The 23930-nt window shown below is 40.1% G+C and overlaps 1 protein-coding gene across 8 annotated transcripts in view; it reads right to left on the minus strand.

Moving 5' to 3' along the window:
* Positions 1–23930, minus strand: part of DIAPH2 (diaphanous related formin 2) — an 807504-nt gene that overhangs the window by 440087 nt on the left and 343487 nt on the right. For all 8 annotated transcript variants that reach the window (XR_012160923.2, XM_073360856.2, XM_073360854.1 and 5 more), the window contains 2 exons: positions 16379–16480; positions 1715–1954 (listed from right to left, as the gene is read on the minus strand). Coding sequence is in view for 7 of the 8 variants with exons in the window: in XM_073360856.2 (XP_073216957.1) it covers positions 1715–1954; positions 16379–16480 (342 nt within the window). In the remaining variant the exon portion in view is untranslated. The remainder of the gene's footprint in view (positions 1–1714; positions 1955–16378; positions 16481–23930) is intronic.

Consider the following 23930-nt stretch of genomic DNA (forward strand, 5'->3'; position numbering starts at 1 on the left):
CAAAAAAGTGGAAAAAAATCAGAACAGTGCTAAGGAAACTAGGCATGGAACACTTGGTAACAGTAACAGGAGTCCTGTGCCCAATTCCCCATGTTCCAAATTTACTGCAATGTACATTATGTACTTAGTTAAACCAGGTTAATCCGTACTTCATCCATCTGCATGACTGTGCATATACAAGATTTAAGTGCTAACCAGTTTTAAAACATGTATTTATCAGTGATTTAATAATCTGCCATTTTTGCACTGTTTTAAAATCCACATAAAACTGGATCTTGCAAACTGATTCAGATTAGCTATGTCTTGCATGTACTTACTATGGACATAACCAAATTCAATTATATTAAAACTATAGCTTTTGAAGGTTTCTTTGTGCCTGCAGTTTTGCAGTCACACAATCTTAGTTAAATATAGGATGGTTACAGATTGAAGCATAAGGAACCCATCTGTAATCATAAACATATTTTTCAGTACACTCAAAGGCGACTGATGTATGTTCCCTTTTTACACTGGAACTATTTAATATTTCTGCCTATTTTTCTCTAAAACAGAGTCAGAGTTTAAAGGCAGAAGGGACCACCCAGATCATCTAGCCCAGTGGTTCTCCACCTTTCCAGACTATTGTACCCCATTCAGGAGTCTGATTTGTCCTGTGTACCCCAAATTTCACCTCACTTAAAAATTACTTGCATACAAAAATCAGACATAAAAATGCAAAAGTGTCACAGCACACTAGGACTGAAAAATTGCTTACTTTCTCATTTTTACCATAGAATTATAAAATAAATCAATTGGAATATAAATAGTGCACTTACATTTCAGTGTGCTACTTGAGCCTGTTTGTCACTTGTGAGCTTTGTCTGAAGCCCGACCCCCAGGCGACATGTAACTTAGTTTTCCGAGGCCCCCGGTGGCATGGGACCTGGGCAATTGCCCTGCTTGCCACCCCCTAATGCTGGTCCTCCACTTGTGATCCCGGGGCTGCAACCACTAGGTTGAGAAACAATGATCTAGATGATTTGAGTATCCCCTTAAAGACCTCTGCGTACCCCCAGGTCTACACATATCCCTGGCCTGACCTCCAATGTATCACAGGTCAGCAGTATCACCCAGCACTGGCACAATAAACCTGACAACTGAAATTGAACCAAAATATTAGGAATTATTTCGGGAAAATTCTATGGCCTATACTACAGAGTCCTTTCTGGCCTTGAAATCTATGACTGGCAGGGAACTGGTTACATATGATATACCCAGATGATAACAACCATGCTTTTATTCCTCTCACCCCTATAGGCCTTTGTAGATAACATTCTGGAGTGATCTCTGAGCCCAATCAACTATTCAATACATTTGTTTTACCTAAATCTTTGGGGCACCTGTAGCTTGTGAGAAACCTCTAGTAAGTATCAGAGCAGGTTTAGCTCTGTTCTAATGTATATGATTTTGTAACTTCCTCCAAGGAGTGGTTACACTGATTAAGGATCAGCAGAAGACAGGAAATCTCCAGCAATATCCCTTCCTTCAGCCTTTGGGCACACAGACCCTTTATCATAAATGGGGTAATATTGAGTTGGCTACATTGGCTGAGTACCAGCTGGGGATTCTCACATGGTGGTGCACTCTCAGTTGTTTGTTTAGAGCAGCATTGCACAGAATCTGGCCCCAACTCTGCACTTATAAAATAATAAAAGTTGTTATAGTTTAACCTTACCTTGCAAAGAAAGCTGATGTTAAACCCCAGCGATTGGGCATTTCTTGAGCCTGAATTCATGTAGTTTCCAATCAACAACACTAGCTCTAACCACCTATTAAAGCTCTCACTCTTCTTCAACTCCTCACAGGCTAGCGTTACTGCCATCATGCCAGGTCTGATGTTGTTTACATGTTCCTCAAACATAAGCTTGAAAAGGATGCCATTGAGGCGAGGCCGTAACATTTTCACTGAGCTCATCTGCAAGATGAAGAATGCTAAGTGAGAATATAGACAAACAGAACAAAAAGCTTTTCATACCTCAATTTTATACACAATATTGTCTCTTTCCAACATAAAGTCATACAGTACAACTGCATTCTCATTGTTTCAAGTAATATGTATCTCCAAATATAAGAGCTTTTCCCAGAACAATGTCAATTTCAGTTTAACCAATTGCAACAACCTATTTAATATTAATAAAACATTTTCTAGAATTGGAGAGTTTTATTTAGGTAAATTGCAAAAATCACTGGCAACCAGCATTGTGCATTCTGCCAAAATACTTCCTCAAGGTGAAGTAGATGAAAACCAGATACATGGAATGCTAAAAACTACAGATTAAATAAGACTCTGTCACTAACATTCTGTCACTGACGTCACAGTTCCAAAGAAATTACCTATTATTATGGTGCTTAACATTCTAAAACTACCTCTTACTTTTGGACTTGTTACATTTTAAAGTAACACTAGAAAATTATCTTACATTTTATAACACAGATGAAATATTGTATATGAAAAATTTCAAATCCCTTTTAAAATGTTCATGTTAAGTAATTAAGTTATAATAAAGTCTTATGAGCTCACTTTTATGTACTGCATACATTTTGAAGCACTGCATACAGATTTCTCTTCAACAGTGCTTCTTGTGTTATCAAGTTTGGTTTTACACTGTATATTTCCAATAGCTATTTATATAGTGCTCATTAGTTCTATTTCCTGTGATAAAAATAACTCCAACACTGTACATAAAACCAACATTTAGCCACTTAAACACAATGTGCAGCAAACACTGAGAAAGAGTCTGCAACTAGTAAATTCCCATTAGATTCAGATAATTTTGCATGCCAATTGAACATAAATATTGCCATACTTTCATCAGACCAGTGGTTAGCTTAGTGAAGTATCCTGTCCTTGACCTCAATACCAAATGGTTCAGAAAAATATGCAAGAATCACCCAGCAAAGGGTGATTATGGAATCACGTGCAATAAGAAAAGTTCTTGCTAACCTCCCAACTTTCACATGTTGGCTTATTCCCAAAAGCATAACTCTTCTAAAAAACTATTTAAAAAAAAAATCCTCACTGTAACTACTCTGGATATTCTTGTTAGCCACATAAATGTCCAATACAGGATTAAAAAAAAGTAAGCTCTTGGCTTCAATCTTGGGGCAAAGAATTCCAAATGTGAATGTAAAATTCCCTTAATATTTTTTTTTAAATTAATACTTGGTTGGGTTACTCTTAAGCTGCGTTTTCAGATGAAAATTAATTTCTCCCTCTTTCTTCCTGCAGCAATAATGTGACTAATAACCAAACACAAAGTTCTGCAAAATGTTCATCAATCCCCATAAGACTCTACTGAAACTGTCTGCCCTGGTCAATCAGGCACAGTCATATAATCTTGTTTTACCTAGATTAAATCTCAAACGTCTAAAATGTATACCAACAGAGGTTAAAAAAGTAAATTAATCATGAAGGAAGACGAACGGTGATGGAACAGCAGCTCATTTGTAAATAATTTTTGTATTAGCTGAAGGACAGCTATATCCATCACATTCACAGGTTTGTGTGTGTGTTTTTTTTTTTTTTCCTGATCGCTTCTCTCAGTTGAGGTCTCAGTTGCACAAGCTGGCCTTCTCCCTGGAGCCAAGATCTGAGATCTTGTGAACATATGACGTGGGTTTTTTTGTTTGTTTGTTGTTTTGATTGGGATTTTTTGTTTGTTTTTAATAAACTGAGATCTAAAATGGATTACTTGTCATTTCTCCTAACAACTGTAGGCAATACTACCTTGAGTTGTGGTCTTAATAGTTGTTACTAACTATGCATGACAATTTGGGCCTCACTGATAGTATCGAAGAGTGACTATCAAGAATAATTTCGCCTCAGAGTCTAATAGGTGCTACTCTTCTTGCTGGGACCTTTCAAATTTACCCCCCACCACAGAATGCTCCAGAAAGAGCTATATAATCAATGTATCACAGCAAATGATGATGAAAACTGGCAGAGGAAGGGGCAGAGCTTTCTGCTTGAGTCTATGATGAACTATGTAACTCCCTCTGAACTGGCCTCAGATTATGTTGCCTACTCTCCTGAGGAGAGTTACACAAAATTCTGGTACTTTGAGACTCTTGAAGCAAGAGCTAAGATTTGTGCAAAAAGACTTCAGAGAAATATCCAGCCAGGACACAGACTAGCTCCATTCTTTCTATTCCCCTAACTACTTGGATACAAGTGGTACACAATTAAACATTTGGATTTCAGTCTGTTGTCCTTTTGATGCATTTCTTTAAAAAAACAGTTAACTAAGATACCATGATCTTTACACTTTGGATATTTCTCAATAGCTACAGTTGTTCATGTTGCAAAGCAATCATTCACAATACCTCCAAACACTGCAGCTAGTCAGGAAGGAATCAGTCATGCACTACACCTTCAGGAATATACTCATTAGTGATTCAATAACTTAGTCCCCCCGATCAATTTTGCTAGATTTATGGCTCACTGCCAAAAAATGTTCTTGCCTTTCTTATCCATCACAAATAATCTAACACTTCCTCTTACCTTCCAAATGGACTATTAAAACATTAGTGTAAATTGTGATTAAAATAGCAAAACACATAAAAAAGTTGTTTTAAATAACTTTATTGACTGATTGAGAGAGTTAATGAAAATCTTTTTAGAGATCTCTTAATACGTGAGACATATTACAGCAGCAGTGCCCAAACTTTTCAGGGTTGTGCCTGCCCCCCCCCCCCCCCGCCATGCCTGTCTGTGCCCTCCTTCCATCTCCTCCCCTGAGCCAGGGCCAGGAGCAGGACTGCGACTGAGGGTGGACAAGGCCGGGAGTGAGGGGGCAGAGGCTGGAAGCAGAGCAGCCAAGTGCGACTACACTCCCACCCCAGGCCAGGAACGGAGCTGCAGCCAGCAGCAAAGGCTGGGGGATGGTACAGGGCCAGCAGAAGAGATACACTGAGGCTGGGGACAGGGCCAAGTACAGGGCCAGATGCTGGGGATGCAGCTGGGGGAGGGACCGGAGCAGAGCTGGGGCATTGAGAGGCTGGGTGGCACTCCATCTCTGCCCACATGGGACTGGCCCAAGCCCCCCTGCCCTCCCCCGATGTATCTCCACACCCCCTAGAGGGGAGTGCTGTACAGCTTGGGGACCTCTGTATTAGAGACATTTACATGTGGAATTAATTGTCACAAAATTGAGGCCAAGAGCTTTTTTGACATTTATATGGCTAACAAGAATATCCAGAGTAGTAATAGTAAGGATTTAAAAAAAAAAAAAGTTATTGGAAGAGTTATGCTTCTGAGTGTAATCCAACAAGCATCTGCTGAAATACATAAGCAAAAGCATCCCTAACTCTGTGGGGAAATAACCCTTTTGTAACTGCTCTCACTAAAGTCATCATGGAGCTGTCATGTTTTTGGCAGACATCAAAGATGGCATTAGTAGGTGTCTGGGACCACTGCTAGATATTAGGAGGGAGAAGGGGGCGGGGAGCCAGCCCAGCTAATTACTGACAGCTCCTTGTGGTGAATGTCCAGGTATTCCATAGGGAAGGGATATGGTGACCATATAAAATGGATTGGTAAAGGTTTTAAAGGAGGTATTCCTTACAGGACCAGAAACGGGGAGGACGGGGAGCAGGAGTTTGTGGCACCTATAACTGGTATGGCAGAGAATCAACCCACCTCCTTTACAGTCCCCCTTAACACTCATTCTAGGGTGCGATGCTGGCAGACCAAATGCCAGCTCACACCAAAGCTCCAGGCCAATTCACCTGTGTATTAGAACAGATCAAAATGATTGTTATATGTATAAGAATGTATTTGGTGTTTAAACTTACACACATTGTTTTCACTTATCTGTATCCTGTTATAATGTAACAGCAAACACTTACATTGCATATACCCCTGTAACTAAATAACCCATCAACGAGAAAGAAGCTTTGTGTAATGGAAATGAAAAACTTCAGCAGGAAAGTGCTAATTTGTGCACATCTGAAGAAAAGTGATCATCACACACAAATACCAAAGACTCTAAATGTGCTCCTCTCTCTCCACCCATCAAAGAAAGAGCCAGCATAGGTGGTGACCCTGTCAGCCTGTTTTCTGTGAGAAGAAGCTATCAGTATGGATTCAGGGAAAAATCATCCGTGTCTGGACTGTTTAGATTCTAAGAGGGCAGAATGATGCAACAAGAAGAAAGAGATACCCAGAATTATTTTGGGTATCCCTGGGAGACTTTTGGGAAACTAATAGATTACTACAACTCCACTACCATTAGAAATTATAGACTGTGACTCACCTGTATGTGTATTTTACCTGCTTTAATTTCCCAATAACTCATTTCCTTTTCCGAGTTAATAAATTATATTTAGTTTACTATAGAATTGGCTACCAGCATTGTCTTTGGTATGAGAGCTAGAATGCAACTTGACCTGGGTGAGTGACTGGTCTCTTGGGAATGGGAGTAATCAGAAATTTGTGATTTTTGGTATAAATGGCCATTTATCACTAAATCCAGATTGTCTGGGTGGCAAGACAGACTGGAGAGTCTAAGCAAACTCTCTGTGACTCCAATATAAGGCTATTGCCGCATTTTGGGAATTTACATTTGGTTCTACATTGGTGAAATCTAATTACAGAACACAACACCAGTTTGGGGTGTCTGCTCTGTTTTTGACAATCTGCTCTGAGGCACTCATGTCATGAGTAACTCCAGACAGCGTGAAAGACAGTGGCGAATTAGTCACTTGGCCAATGAGGCCTGTGCCCAGGGGCCCCAGCCAATTGGGGGCCCCGGAAAAAAAGAGCGTCCGAGTACTCTGAACCACTCTGTCTGCCCAGCGTTCCAGCTGGGGCACAGGGTTGGGGTTCAGGGGCTTGCTCCATTCCATCCCCGCAGTGCTACAGCCAGGGAGTGGGAGTAGGTACTTGCTGGGTGGGCAGAGCACTGGGTGCGTGGGCAGAGCAGACAAAGCCCCACGACCTGACCCCACTCCCCGGAAGGAGCTCCAAGTGGAATGGGGCAAGTCCCCATGCCCCAACCCCATTTCCCCGGCAGGAGTGGGGGGATGGAGGGGACTGTAAGCGGAAGGTATGGGCAGGGCCTCCCACTTGCTCTGGTCCATGGATCCCACAAAACCTTAATCTGCCCCTGGTGACAAAGGGTCCCAGCAGCAGGTTGGCTGGGGACGAGGATGAGTAAAGGGGGAGGGCTCAGAGCAGCCCCTCTCCCAGTCATATGTAAATAATTAGGGAATCACCAGCACTGTACACTTTTATCTGCTGGATACTCCCAGATGTTTAGGAATGAAGTTGCAACTTAATTAAACCACACATGCAGTGTCTCCTGTCCTTCTGGCATAGCTGGACAATGTTTGCTGAGTGTGTGTGTGTATATATATATATAAAAACAGTAAGATGGTGGGAGACCCTGGGAACAATACACAGATTATGCCTGTACGAACAGCATGAAGAGGACAATGGGACTCTATAGGAGCACATGGGAGAGGAATGCAACTCTCCCAGGGGCTGGGAGAAAGGTGGATCTGTGGAATAAATGGGATGCATTAAAGCTCTGCAAGACAAGAGTGGGCCGCATACAGGGGATGAAACATATCATTGCTGGTAGCTCTCCATGTGCACATAACCTGATCTACACTGAAAATTTAGTTTGATAATAGCCACAGAGCTTAGGGATATAAAAATCCACACCTCTGAGCACCGTAGATATTCTGACCTAAGCCCCAGTGTAAATGTAGCCAAGTCACTGAAGAATACTTCCGTCAACCTAGCTACCTTCACTCATAGAGCTGTTATTTCTGCAGCCACAAAAAAACCCATCCATTGCTGTACACTACAGGGTTATGCCAGTGTAGCTATGGTGCTATAACTATATTCCTAAAATGTGGCCTAACTTTTAACACCAAGTGCTACTTTAACATTCTGATAAATCTCCCCGGCACCCTACCAAACAAAAACAAAATGAAACAGACAGTAACCTTGGTAGTACCAGTATCCTTAAACTGGTAATATATGAGACACCAGTGTCAGTCCTTTGGATGCAGCCACACCCGAATCAATTAAAATGTTAAAATATCTTAAATTTGCATATTGTACTTTGTATAAAACACTGCTTCCTCACCAGCCTGGAGAGATAGCAGCCACACCTTAGTCCCTCTTTAGTCCCTCTTTCTTGGCTTCATTCATTGTCCAAAATGACCACAAACTCACAAAAGGCAAACAAAGCTTCCAGCTGGTGCTTTCTACCCAGCCATGACAGGAAGGGCTGACCACCTGGAGTCTTCCTTCATCAGTGACTACTACAGGAGACTGTCCCTTCCTGCAGCTTCTTCCTGCAGTCACCCCTCAATTAAGGCAATTATTGTTTTTTTATGATCACTCATTACTTTCCCAGCTAGGTCTTTTTGGCAAATTGCTGGCACTACTATGATGGGTCCTGCGCTTTCTCTTCTTGTGGGTGGGGTTCAGGGCACCATTTCTTGCCCTGGTCTGGGTTATCAACTGTCCCACTAGTATCCCAAAGAACAGGAGTGGAGAGGGGGGGACCGGGGCCCAGGGCCGGCTCCAGGCACCAGCATTCCAAGCAGGTGCTTGGGGCGGCAGTTAGAAACGGGCGGCAGTGTTTTCGCGGTGGCGGCAAATCAGCAGCAGCCCCTCTGTCCTGCCGGCAATTTGGTGGCAGCTTCTCTGTTCCGCCGGCCACGGCAGCAAATCGGCGGCAGCTTCTCCCTTTTGCCGGCCGTGGCGGCAGTTTTTTTTCACTACTTGGGGCAGCAAAAACTGTACAGCCGGCCCTACCCGGGCCCACCCTCTACTCCAGGTCCCAGCCCAGGGGCCCTAGGGATAGCAACAAACCACTTGAACTAGTGATTCCTTCCCCTGGGCTACTTCCCTCTCCGGCCCTTCAGCTTGTGGGGCTTCATGCCCTCTCTGCGCAAGCTGCGTTTCCCTTTACCTAGGGTCTTGGTCTTCAAGCCCGCCACAACACTTCTCCAAACTCTCCTCCGCTCCAACACCAAACCAAACCACTCTGCCTCAACTCCTCCCCCTGTCTGATTTAAGCGGGGGGGTTTATCAGGTGACTGGCTTCAGGTGCTCTAATTAATCTCTCTGCAGAGGAATAAGGCTCTCATCATCCTGGGGCTTACATATCTCCCCTCTATCACTCTCCTGCTGCCCTCTGGCCATGCTGTATCACATATTCACTCTACGCCCCGACCCCTCCAGCTCAACACTATGGGGTTGGGCTACTTCGGACGACAGGCAGCGCTGTCGTGACAGGCCATCAGCGTTGCTGTGTTGGCTTCTGGCCCTATACTGTACCCGGCAATGAAAGGGTTGCAGGGATAGGAACCATCTAGTCACACTTGTGTTCTTCTCCTTGTTTCTGTGCATCCACTGGAGCGGGGCGTGGTCTGTCAAGAGGGTAAATCGCCGCCCCAGTAGGTAGTAGCGGAGAGTCTCCATGGCCCATTTTACCGCCAGACATTCCTTTTCAACAACAGCGTACTTTTGTTCCCTGGGGAGGAGTTTCCAGCTGAGGTATAGGATCGGGTGTTCCTCCTCCCCTACCATCTGTGAAAGGACGGCTCCTAGCCCTACCTCCCAGGCGTCTGTTTGTAGGATGAATTCCTTTTCAAAGTCTGGAGCTATGAGTACTGGACGACAGCAAAGGGCTGTCCTTAAATCTGCGAATGCTCCTTCCGCCGCATCAGTCCACTTTACTATCTCGGGGCCTTTATCAGGTCCATCAACGGCCTTGCTCTCATGGCGAAATGAGGGATGAATCTCTGATAGTATCCTACTATCCCTAGAAACCGGCTTTTTGAGGACCGATCAAGGCCAACTCTGTATTGCCTCCACTTTGTTCCACTGGGGTTTCACCAAGCCTCTCCCTACTACATACCCGAGATATCTGGCTTCAGCTAGCCCTATCATGCTCTTGAGGGGGTTGGCAGTGAGGCCGGCCTTCCGCACAGCGTCTAGCACCACTTCTATTTTTCCTAGGTGTGTTTTCCAGTCAGGGCTATGGATGACTATGTCGTCTAAATAGGAGGTGGCATACTTGGCATGGGGTCGCAACAATCTGTTCATAAGTCGTTGGAATGTTGCAGGGGCCCCATGGAGTCCGAAAAGGAGGACAGTGTACTGGAACAGGCCATCAGGTGTAGAGAAGGCAGTCTTCTCCTTGGCATTCTCGGCCAGGGAGATTTGCCAATATCCTTTGGTCAGGTCCACGGTGGTTAGGTATCAGGCCTTGCCTAACTAACCAACTAGCTCGTTGATGCATGGTATCGGATATGCATCAAATTGGGTTACTTCATTCAACTTCCGGAAGTCATTGCATAACCTCGGGGTGCCGTCAGGCTCGGGGACTAGGATGATAGGGCTGGACCACTGGCTGTGGGATTCTTCAATAACCCCGAGTTCCAGCATCTTCTTCACTTCCACCCGAATTTCTTCCCTTTTAGTTTCCTGTATTTGGTACGGTCTTATCATCACTCTTACTCCGGAACTGGTGACGATATGATGTTGGACCAGTGTCGTATGGCCTGGCTGTGTACAGAATACGTCTTGGTTCTGTTGGATCATATCAATGACCTCTGTTCATTTTTCTGGGGTTAATTCGGGAGATATCCTCACCTGCCCCTGTGGGAAAATAACTCTGGGGCAAATCCAGCAAAAACTGGGGTGAGGCCATCTGTAGGTGCCTCAGTCTCAGCCCGGGAGTTGCTACCCACCCCTGGCTCTACTGGGGGGAGTAAGCTCTCAAACCCAGGGAAGTCCCTACCAATTAAGACTGGGTAGGAGAGCCTGGAGACCACCCCTGCAGTTACCCTCATAGGGTTCCCCTGGATCTCAATCCGTACTGGGATTGTGGGGTGAAAATTTATGGTGCCATGAATGCACGTTACCCCTGTGTTTTTGGCCCAGGTTAGTTGGTCTTACCCCATCAACTTCCTTGAGACCAGCGTGACAGCACTCCTGGAATCCACTAATGCTATGGTCTCAATACCATTCATTTTTACCAACCTTGTATACCCACGTGGGGTCACTGCGACCCCTACCAGGCTGATTAGGCCACATTGCTCCCCATAATCTCCCAGACTGCACTGCATTGGCTCTTCCCTGTTGGGGCATTGGGTCACTATACGCCCCAATTCCCCACACTCGTAACACCGACCCCTTACCCCGGTTGATGCCCTCTGCCTGGGGCTATTTGGCCGGCCGCCCCAGCCCTCTGTTCCCAAACCCCCAGGTCTCTTCTTGGCCTCAGACCATTCCCTGGTGTCTTTCCTCCACTGACATGAAACCAGAATTGTAGTAGTATTTACACTACTAAAATGGATGGTGGACAACAGAACAAAGTTTGGACTTTTTTTTATTTTAATGAAAAACAAGATACTTGAAAGTTTAACTGTAATGTCCTGATATTAGAGGTCTGGAGACAAATGCAGAAACACAGCTACGTAAAGACAACCAGAATGAGATGGGTAGAGTTTTTTTCAATAGCACTTAGGGGTAAGTAGGATTTTATGCGAAAGAAATTACTAACAATTAAGAGTATTTGAATGAAAGGTTGATAGATTGAGTCAAAGGTAAATTGACCACACTGTTATACAAAAAAAACAAGGGGCATGAGAATGATTTTTGGAATAATAAATAAATAGTAATAAATAAAATAATAATAATAATAATAAGTGAAATTTCAGAAAGCATACAATTCATAAAAGCAGGAAGCTAAATTCTGCTTTCATAATGGTATAAATCCACAGCAACTGCCATCATCCCAGTTGAGTTACTCCAGATTTACCCGAGTATAACAGCAGAATTTGTATCAGTTTATATCAAATGGCATATTGTTTGGGAAATCCTCTCACCCAAAACTTCACTTTAAATGGTCAATAATCTTAGCAACACCCTTAACTTTTTTCTGATTACATCATGACAAAATAAGATAACTATTTCAAGTACATCTTTGCAGAAATGGCATACATCAAATGCACTACAACAGCAGCTAAACACCTCATGAATGCACAAATAGCAAATACTCGTAACTGACAACTGTGAATTAAAATGATGTTACTCTAGGATTCTCTTCTAACTTGGATGTTGCCATAAGAGTAAGTAAACTTTCCTCTCAGTACAAGAACATTAACCATTCACGGAGGACAGTTTAGCACTACAGCATTACAGTGGCTGTCATTGGGTTACTTAAATATCTGTTGACATTATCAAACCTAATAAAAAATGTAAGCCTGAGAACTAATCTAATTGCCGCTTTTTAGAACAAAAAATAATTTGAGTTACATTGTCATTTATGTTGGCAATCCAGTCCAATTTGTAAACAATAAATTTCATACCAGTCAAGATACACTGTATCAAGATACAGAATATAAAAGCTATGTTATCTTTATGCAATCTGTCAAGGTCATGACTATCATCCTCCAAGACAGGATGAATATATGGCATGTTATTAAGTAAAAATAACAAAAAATGAGCATGTAATTAAAAATAGGTTGCATCAACTAATACAACCTCTAAGCTGTTACAACCAGCTTTTCAGATCCATGATATGTCACTAATACACTAGCAATGCATTTAACTTCATTTTCAGTACCATGTTTTTACTTGCGTATGTCAATATTAATCTACCTATCTGGTTTTAAAAGGTAAAGCAACTACTGGATCTGAACAGTAATCTGTGTCTTCAAACACTTTGTGGCTTTGTGATCATATCAACATTATTTTTTTTCCATTTTCATTTTGACCAATGAAAGTTACTACACCGAATGTAAATTCTAAATATTATTAGTGAAATCACACAATTTTTTTTTCCTTTCATTTTGCTGAATGGCCAGGAAAGTGAAACATAGCTTTAACTAATGTTATTCCAATCAGATTTTTCCAGTTTATATCTTTACTATTAAATTTATTTAGCACAGATAACAGTTGTTGGCCATAACCACAAACCAATAACAGTTTGAAGAGAAAAGGGTAAATTATTTTTGATTTAATAAACCAAATTATTAAAATGCAGGCAGCTGTGAGAAAACTCATATCCATAGCTGACAGAGGACAAGGAACAAACAAGATTAAGAAAGAAAAAAAAAGCCTAGAGTTTAGGGGGAAAAGGATACAGTGATAAGGTCTGTTACCAAAGTCAGGTTGCAGGGGATTCCAGATAACTGAATACCAAGAATGATGAGCTTTCTTGAAATCACAAGAAGGGTAAGAAAAGATATCAGAAATTTGTCAGATGTAGTAGAAAGCACACTGCTAGCAAACTATGTTATATTATATTAAATCTATGTGTGTATATATAAATGTATATATGCACATACAGACACAAACACACACTTCCCTTATTGCAGCTAGATGAGTGAATATAAAGAACAGCCTAATTTATAATAAGGCTGTATTAATTCAAAACTTATTTACAGCTAAGACTGCGTGTCTGTCACAGAGGTTATAGATTCTGTGACTTTCCGTGACTCTGTGACTGTTGCAGCAGCCGGTGCAGCCAGCTCAGGGGCTGCTCAAATACTCGGCAGCAGTTTAGGTGTGGGAGGGGGATCAGGGCTGGGTTGGAGAGCACGGTGGCACTTACCTAGTTGGGGGGAGGCTCCCCCTGGAAGCGGCCAGCATGTCCATGCAGCTTCTAGGCAGAGGGGCCAGGGAGCTCTGTGCTCTGCCCCTGCAGCTCCCATCGGCCGGGAACCGCAGCTATGGAGCCAGAACTCATGGCGAGGGCAGCATGCGGAGCCCCCCAACCTTCCCTCCTCCTAGGAGCTGAAGGGACACGCGGAGCTGGATAGGGAGCCTGGGAGTCCGCCAACACTCCCCACCACGCCACCACCAGCAGGGGCGCCGGGCCACGCACCGCTGCCGGCTCCACGCCCCCAACCCCAACCAGCATGAATCACAGGCCGCCCACCACCACCCGCCTGCCCCAGAAGAGCACCCGCAGCCCCCAGGACCAAGTTTTAGTTAGGGGTAGACAGTACAAGTCATGGACAGGTCAGAGGCCATGAAACTTCGTTTACTGCCCATGACCTGTCCATAACTTTTACTAAATATACCCATGACTAAAACGTAGCCTTATTTATGGCTCATCCCAGGACCAGCAGGGCCTGGAATGAAGCAGACTCAAGGATACAGCTTCTGAGGGAAGAATGTTTCTGATTTTAAACAGAATCTACCTCTATGATAAACATGGGTTGATTAAAAAAACCAGTACACACACAAACACACACACAAATGACAGTGACTCCAAAGGGAGCCTACATCCTCCTGTGGTGAAAGTATGGGAGCTTTAACACATTAAACATATCAAGGTGGAATGTGTGGCTTACAAACTGAAAATAATTTAGGAGAGACAGAAGATCCTTAGGGAAGACTTCATGGGAACTGTTGGATGACTTTTTCTGTGTTGCCACTGGAACTTAAAGGTTTGGCATTAAATAGTTCCCTTTTATATACTTTTGCACAGAAAAGGAGTAACCAGGGCCTTTTTTTTTTTTAGCCTGTAAAAAAACCTAGCAAACTACTTAGCAATAGTAAGGTGTGTCTCAAAACAATTGACCTACTTTTTGAAAAGTATGCCTTCAGACACTGATAAATAGAATAAACTACCTCAACAACAGAATCAACCTGAACTAATTCTTTTCTTGAGGTTGTATGCTACTCTCTGTTACCTTTACCTCTCTTCTCCTCTCCTCCAACCACAGGGTCCTCCTGAACCCCCTCCCCAGATTACTTTTGAAGTTGCTCCTGTATAAATTGGTCTCTCCAAAAGGGATGACATTGTAGAACTAGGCCATTCATTAGAAAGCTAGAAAATATATGAAAAATCACTAAACCTTTCATTTTCCAGTTCCTATATTTAAAAAAGCCACATCTGATCAGGCCAAACGTTTTTCCTTTGCCTCAACATCTGAGAAGCGTTGTAAGGACTGACTTACTTATATTTTGTGCAGTCAAACTGGGTGCCCAAACTGAACTTCTAATGCAGCGGTTTCCAAACTGTGGGTCAGGACCCCAAAGAGGGTTGCGATCCCATTTGACTGGGTCACCAGGGCCAGCATTAGATTTGCTGGGACTCAGGTCTGAAGCTGAAGCCGGAGCTCCAGCCCCACCTGGGGCAATGGTGCTTAGGCTGCAGCCCCCTCTCACCCACAACCTGGGGTGGCAGGGCTTGGGCTCCAGGGGTCATGTAATAACTTTATTGTCAGAAGAGGGGTCGCAGTTTAATGAAATTTAAGAACTCCTGTTCTAATGGATATCTGCTTATAACATTTTTCCCAGGACAGACTACGATCTCTAGCCAAAATTGCAGTTATTTTTGTGACAATCTGATTTACTGCATATATAGCAATTGAACTACACACTTTTTACAAAACACTTCTGGATAGTACTTTTGGAACTTAGACTTTACTACGTAACTTATGCTATATTGGAACATTTGATTTAGAGATGAGTCCTAGTCACAAATGGACACATTTTGATTTTCTTATTTTGGTCATACTTTGTCTCCGAATAGGGACTACTTTTTGGAGACAAGTGCTGCAACTCAAGGTTGAGTATCATCAGAATCTAGCCCAGAACTTGGATCCAGATCTGAAATTTTCCCAAATGCAGAGGTTTTACTAGGTTTTGCAGTCAGGTCCACAATTTATCTGAATAAACAAAGTTTATTATAAACCCTAAAATTATTGATTCGTCTTAATAAGATATCTTGCATCTTTTCTCAAGTTCCACTCCTTTTAGTAGCAAAATGATATATGTTACAAATATATGAGCATGAATAGCCTAATTTTTTATTGCAAGGCGAGGGAGGAATATCTGAACTTAGGAATAATACATAGGCTAACTCTTTCAATTGCCAATGCAGTCTCTTAGATATTAAGTACAAACAACAAATGGGCGAAAAAAATCATCAGTCGATGACTCTGCATAAATGAATCCTTAAGAAGTTCTAAAATATACCTCTTCTGCTCTATTATTTATCAACAGCACTCCATTGTCAATCAGCAGAGAGATTTGATTTGTCATAGAAATGACTTTTATAGAAAGTGGCCGTTAATTATACATCACTGTTCCTTTCAGTGGTACAGTATAGAGTAGGCTCTGTTAAGTACCTGTAGGGATTCTATTCCATAAGAACCTTAATTTCCTGATTTTTGTCAATATTGTGCAAAATAAATGAGAGAGAGAGAAAGAGAGAGACAGTGGTCCACAATATGTGCAGTCTGAAAAACATGCATTAACAGTAATGAAAAAAAAAATACACTATTTAAATGTTTTTCCTTTTAATGTATCTTATAAATGACAAGCCCGGCTGAATATTAGTCGAACACATACCACAACTCCAAACTGTTCTGGCTCACAGAGATCATCATATTCATGCTTTAACTGGGCTAAGGCACTGAGTTCCTTCTGTTCAGGAAGATTCTTCACCAAATTCTGGAACCAAAGAAATAAAAAAGCATATTACTTTACCTTCATAGTCTGCTAATTGCTGTGATTTTAATGAGCATTTGTTAAACATTTTATATTATACGATGTTTGTAGTTTGTTAGATGACTTGGTAATTAAGGGAATATTGTGAGACCCTCTATTTTTTCCCCATTTGGATATTTCCAATGCATGCAAACATTGATCTCTTAACGTACAAGTAACACAACAAATCAGTAAGTTAGATGGGTTTATACAGATGTCAGCATCTCCACTAAACAGCCTCTGTGACAGGAATCATGATTTTCCAGTATTAAGGAGTTAGGGCTGTGATCTCTGAACCACTAGCACCAACACATTCAAGTATTAGTCATTGGCTCCCAACTTTTTTTTTTTTTGCCCCTGTGGTTTCATCTTCCTCATTAAATTATAAATAAGGAGTATTATCTTCCTTCCCACCCACATAGAAAGCAAAATTTTACTTCCCAAAATAACTCTGGGCCTTATCCACAAAAGCAGTCTGCAGTCATCACTTGAAAGACATTTACACAGAAATGGAAACCATTCCAAAATTGCATAAGTCTCTGGAGCTTTAGCTATTAAGCATAACTTTTCAACCTCTTCTCCTCTGATAATGCTAAGCAAGATGTAAAATTGGTTCATAAGCTCATCTCACTATACACAAAGAAAATGCTGCATATATCATATGACTAACTGAACTCTGGCAAAAGGACAGGCCTAATTTGCATGCCCCTCTTCATTGCTTTATTTTAAATAAATATACTTTGGGTAGTACAGGTGTACAGAAATCCCTAATTTTATAGTTAAATCAATATATGTAAAATTTATTCTTGCACAGTTTTTTCTTTGTCATGTGTAAGAAGAAAAGACTAGCTTTTTTTTAAAAAAAAAATTGAGCAGGATATACTTGTCTGCTCTAAGAGACTCAAGGATCTTAGGTTTCCTGTTAAACACAGGTGTCCAGCTGGATCAGAATGTTGCCAGGCTGATAGAACATGTGTACTACTATTGTACACACTCATCAATACACTAGTTCCTAGTGGCTGTCCTTCCCTCTGCCTTGCCGCCACAGATCGCCATTGCTCATCGATGACTTATGGTAGACAAACTGGGAAGACAGAAAACTGGAGCACTGATGGCAAAAGATAATATCTGAATCAGCTCTAGAGTAGCATAAGGATTTTATAGGATCCCTTGTGATGAATGCTTAAGGACCCATTTTTTTCCCCCTACACCTTTACAAAGCTGTTTCAGATAGCATACATACAGTCTAGTCCACCTGGACTGCCTTTGCTGAGTTCCAGAATCTGCTATCTAATAGTCTATGTTGCAGAAAAAGGCTGAATACATTTAAGGATGCTTTCCAGACCTACAGAAGGGAAGCCGGAGCAGAAAGGGATAAAAGTAATGCACACCCTAACTAAATGCAAGCCATTCTCACAAGCTAACATTACACTATCTTACTGATGTACAAACTCCTCTGGGAAGTGGACGCAGTTCAAATGTCCTTGCTAAAACTTATAGGACTTATTACAGTCTCCATTACAATTAAGCAACATCAGCTGCTTGCTGACCCAAACTGTGGTCGACATGTATTTCCATATATTTATGTTAAAAAATCACTTTCATCATTGAATATATGTTGGAATTCAAATTACAAAAATCGTATCTCTGACTCACTACTCATGTTTCAGCCTACTGTAGTTTTGTAAGGCTACTACAACTAAAGGTTTTTAAATGGAAAACTTCGGTATAGATGAGTCTGTGACACCACTGTAACAGTAGAATACAATCTTTCATGCATCATAGCTTTCACTTTATGGTATTTCAGAAGTGGGATGTAAAATTATTCCTGTTCATAGAACGGAGAACTTAACTACTTCCCACATTTTGGCAATTTTCCTACAGCATTCCCCAAACTTTATTTTCCTTAAATGTTAATTGTTAGTGAAGTGAAGGTATTGAACTATAATGCCCTTACTTTCTTACCAAAACCTAACTGTTCTTTCTCATCTCATTTCAACTCACTGAGCCATGCTACTTGTAGAAGAACAGAATTGGGCTCTCCATGATTAAGTCCATCATATTGTACATAAATTGTGTTTAAACTGCAAAAGACCCTAATTTATTTTGTCAAACTCATTTTAGAATGGCATAACTATCACTGTGCCTATGCCATCTAGAATTAAGTAGTGTTCTTATAGTTGTTTGGCTTTTTAACATTATGATTTCTTTTTCTCATGCTGGTTCTGTCCATAGACTTTGTTATGGAGAAACACGCTTGATTTCTTTTTTAGGGAAAGCCCTGGCAAAGACTGCACACAATACCACACCTGCTCTTTATTCTAGCTCCAAGACCTGCAACATATCTGTCAGTCACAGATTCTAAAAGCATACTGTACATAGTTTTCAAAAAACATTAGTTTGCAAAGACATTTGTTTTATACATGTGAACACAATGCCTAAAACTTTCAGATACAGGATCAACAGTTGGCAGTTGTGACTCAAATGACGCAAAACCTCACACTCACTGAGTTTGGATAGAATACTAAGAAAGTTTCGTATTGATTATATAGTACAACCCCTTCAATACCAGTTACAAGCTTACATGAATTAAAAGCAGAGCTGGTAAAGTGTCAGTCCTGTAAGAAAAAAATAGAAATAAATAGAATATTACATGACCAGTTCCAGTCTAGTTTTCACAGTTCTGAAGAACAAATCTTTGTCCTTTCCTTATTTCTTCATAGGAAAAAATGCACTTGAATTGAATGCACACATCGATCAAGATACACGTTCCCATGAAATAAAAGTGAAAATGGAAATTTGCCTCAACACATTGTCATGAAGCCTTTGCTCTATTTGATGCTTAAGTAATAATTACCTCTATTTGTTTTTTCTATATAATAAATTCTCACAAATTAAATATCCAAGGAAGCACATAAAGAAATTTAATTTTTGTGACCTTGGGGAAAAGTCATTTTGCCCATTATTACTTTCATTTTCCCTTTAAAAGAGGATACAACTTAAATTTAATTTACACATAGCATTTCAGGGAACTGACAGTGTCTCAGAATCTTTCAGTCAATGTCTTTTAATGGTTGCAACTGTCAAAATGCTCCTCCATAATTCATGTCCCTTTTCAAAAACAAAGCACTGACACAGTTAATGTAGTTTAGTAAGTGTGCATTTCAAGGTCTTCTATTTTACTTGCATAATCCAATGCAACATGGAAAATACTAATATTTAAAAAGAGCTGCAGGGAACAAAGTAAGCATACATAAATGCACTCAAATTGTTTCGTACACAGACACCCTGCACACATTATTTCTCCAAGTCTTGTAGTTGTTGCTTCAAAGCTGATTTTATCAGTCACAAATACATTAACAAGGTAACTAACTGTGCTTCAACTGCAGTAATGTTAAAATGTGTTGAAAGCAGAAAACAAGCAGGTTCACAACTTTTTTTTTTCTTTTTAAGTTTACCCAGCCAAGAATTTTGTTTTTGTTTTAAAACCAAAGGTTGTAGAAATCTGTGTTTTGCTACTTTTGTGTCTACTTATTTATGAAATATGGATAAAAAGTAATTTAGGAGTATTTTATTATAATATTTAATATTAAACTTTTTAATCATGTATGTTTCCAAATGGTCTGGAATGCCACTGCAGCTAATAAAATGTATTACAGTGTATTAATAATATGGCAGAGTTAAGTGCTATACAGACAAATCATGCACAGAGATCTCAATATTATAGAAAGCAAATGATGGGAGAAAGGAACACAACGTACAAACAGAGCGTCCAGGGTGACAGCAGGAACACAGAACTAACAAGACAGCTGCCCATTTCTTGATTATTTTAGAGTTGCAAAGTTAGTTATCTAAACTCAGGGATAGACATCGTAACAGAAGTGAGTCTTCACTTAAATCCTTCCGCGCAGAGTAGCTCAGGAATGGTGTTCCTTGAGTGAAGAGCAGAATGAAAGACACTTGTGGGACAAGTAGGTCACTTACTGAAGGAAGAGGACAGGGAACAACAAAACAAGAGAGAAGGTTGAGTAAGGAGGGGCAAGGATATATAGGGCTTCAAAGGTGAAGGTGAAAAGTTTAGTTGTGATGGAGATGGGGAGACCATGGGAAAAAAAGGGTTGAAATGGTCAGTTTTCCTTGTAAAGACTATTTTACAAGGACTAGTGAAAGATGATCTGATGCCCAATGAAGCTCAAAAGAAGGTGGTTTCATTTTTTCTTCCCTCCTTTACCTCAGATGAAGATCAAGTCTACAATCTTGCAACTAATATCACATACCCATGGAAGACACTACTACTTTTTTTTTTTTTTTAACATCTTTTCTAAAATATCCAGAACTGTTTTAATAAGACATACTATAACCAAATATAGTCTCATCTAATCATCAGGAAGCTGTTTGTGTTCATCCCTCCCCACTCCAAGTTAACTGTTTAAAGATATTCAAGGTATTAACTGAGGTACAAAGTTAAATTTGCTATTGTACTAATAAAAGAAAAAGTCTCTTCAAATACAATCGTTATACTTCTGTTTACCTTGTGTGATAATCATGTTTTTATTTCCCAATAAAGTGTATTCATTTCCAAATTATTTTTACTCAGCTTTATGATTAACTACATCTACTTATGAAAATGACAAACTTTGGTACTAATTATCTTCTTTTTTTTGTTACTGGTTCAATTTGCTTTAGAAGTAAAATGATAAACCATCTCCAGACAGCGAAAATGGTGTTAGAATCAAACAAACTGAACAAGCAAAAGAGTAATCCTGCTGGGATTCCATTTAGAACAAATAGCAGATGTGTGATGATAAAATTATTTCTGCTGTTTATTATACCTCTGTTTGCACACACTCAGACTGCAGCACAAATGCTCATTTATTATTAAGACCCATTTTCAATTTAAAATATCTGCATCATTTTGAGTCAGCAACTACTACAGAAAGCCAAGGCTCCTCTACAGGATAACTAAAACACACCCCAAATACAGGTATTTATGGAGCTATGCACGCGCACACACAAACACACACACAGTTGACAGTATTTATGGAGCTATGGAAGCTGGGAAGGTTCCACGCGCATGTGCACACACATCAGATACAGGTATTTATGGAGCTATGGGAGTTTGGATGGTCCAAGTTCATGGAAAAGTTGGTACTGTATTAACAGTTCTCATTTTATGGGACTATTCTTTGGGGCTGGAATAAACATCCTATACAAGTCTGGGTACACAGAGACCTCTTGGCTTGGAGTTTAATCTCCAATCAGACAATCTGCACCATCCTGATTGCCAGTTTTGCCTGCATACAAATTTTGAGAGCGGTAACAAGATAATTTTTGAGCTGCATCGTCTTCTTCTTCAAGTCTCTTATTGACATCTGAAATGTTAGCCATGGAGAAGTTTGAATGATGTCAGGCCCTGCCCCCTTTAAATCTTTCCAGTTAATTAACACTCCGGCAGCCTGGGGAACAAACTGAGTGGCAGTAATGGGGATTCATTGAGTATGTTTAATAGGTCATTCCAAAATATACTAATTAATCATATATGGTTACTGAGGGCTAAGTAAGACACTTTACCCCTGGAAAGGGGAGAGAGAACAAACATCTAATCCTACATTACATGGATAATTCCTTCTAGAAAAAGTTACATCTCTTGCAGCTCTGAAGCCCAGGAAGTTCATGGAAGTAGAGGTAATTTTCTGAGAGATATGGTCCAGAGTCTATCTTCATAATCAAACAACTAAAAATGCATTTTGATATGCAAAATCCTTTTTTCTTGAGAGGAAATTGATTAATGATCATTCTTATAAACTTGCAGAAATTAATACCAAGGTACTGGATTCCAAAAATCACTGATTTAATAAATAAATATGATTAATGATTTCAGTGAAGCTCTTACTCAAAATATTGTCATCATGGCAATGAGTACACAAATGGACTGGGATAGCATGAAGAGGATTTTCTCATGCTACAGAATTTGGAAATGCCTTAGGGATTCAATTCAAAACACATTAATGATTTTGTAAGATGTTTTGTTAATTTGCTTTTTGTTAAATGATATGGCTCTTGCTTATACAGACTAAAGCCAGGAATTTACAATGGAACAAAACAACATTATTTTGGATTGCAAGCAAGAATGCTGATTTGTTATAACTCTCATGACAGTTCCATTGGATTAAGGCTATTATTCTTGTGTACAGAAAAATACCAATGAGAAATTACAGTCTGCCTATCTAAAATTCACCAGTGATTTACACTGAGTAGAGGATTCACCAAATTCTTTCCAGAATGATTGTGTATTATTTGTTAAGGATGTGACCTTTCACTGCAGAATGACTTCTGCCTTTTTTGCACCGCTGCCCAGAGCCCCAAACAGATATAGTTATTCATGTACTTCCAGTTTTAAAAGTTATTATTATTTGAGATCTTTGGATGAAAGATGGTATACAAAATGCCAGCTATTACTGAAACTACTACTTTTGTCCATCCACTGTTTTAAAATAGACCAGGATTTTTCACCATATAGGTTTCCTGGAACACTTCTTTATGAAATTATTTTTTACTTAACTTATCCAGACATTATTAATAAGTGAGGGTAGTCAATAAAACATCAAATATGAAGCTTTAAAGTTATGCAAAGATACAATGTAGTGATTGTGGGAAGATAGGTATTAAGATATTAATTTGATGGATTTGCAGACTTCCTCCTTTAATTATTGATCTTATCTTGATTAAGAAAAATAAAACTAAATAAAAGGTTATATTATAAGTCACATCCTGGAACAGAACCATAATAAAACAGAAGATGAAAGTGTATTTCCAATTATATTATATACCTGAAGCTCATAACATATATAAACTTATTTAAAAATTTTTTTTCTTTTGACAATCTCTCCTATCAATATAATGTGTCTAACATATGTTCTGAAGATAGAACAACAGGGAAGTGTTGGCATATTCTGATATATACAAAAAAAGGTTTTCAAAAGTACTTGTTATAAAATGAAAGTCGGCAACAATTTAAGTCACACATCTCTAAAAACCTCAAATATAATCACACAGAATGAAAGACATTAATATGCGAAGCATCTTTACAAGTCAGTCTTTTTGTCTTTAATTCAGTCCTAAAAACAATCTTCAGATTCCTCACTGTGCTAACACAGAATACCATTCCACACCTGAGGCATAAATTTTAATACTGATCTAATGTCAATGATAATCCTGTTGTATTACTTAAACCTCTGAAGGTAGCAGTACACGAGGATATGTTTAAATCTGTTTATTTTGCAGCTACCCAGAAGAATTAACTAACCCAAATAAATAAATACGATCAAATACACTTTTCCTTGATAATTCTAATTAATCTCTGAGAGACAGAGAGAGAGAGAGAATCACTGGCAAACTATGATATTTTAAATTA

This window comes from Lepidochelys kempii, chromosome 9 (assembly GCF_965140285.1).
Source record: "Lepidochelys kempii isolate rLepKem1 chromosome 9, rLepKem1.hap1, whole genome shotgun sequence".
NCBI lineage: Eukaryota > Metazoa > Chordata > Testudines > Cheloniidae > Lepidochelys > Lepidochelys kempii.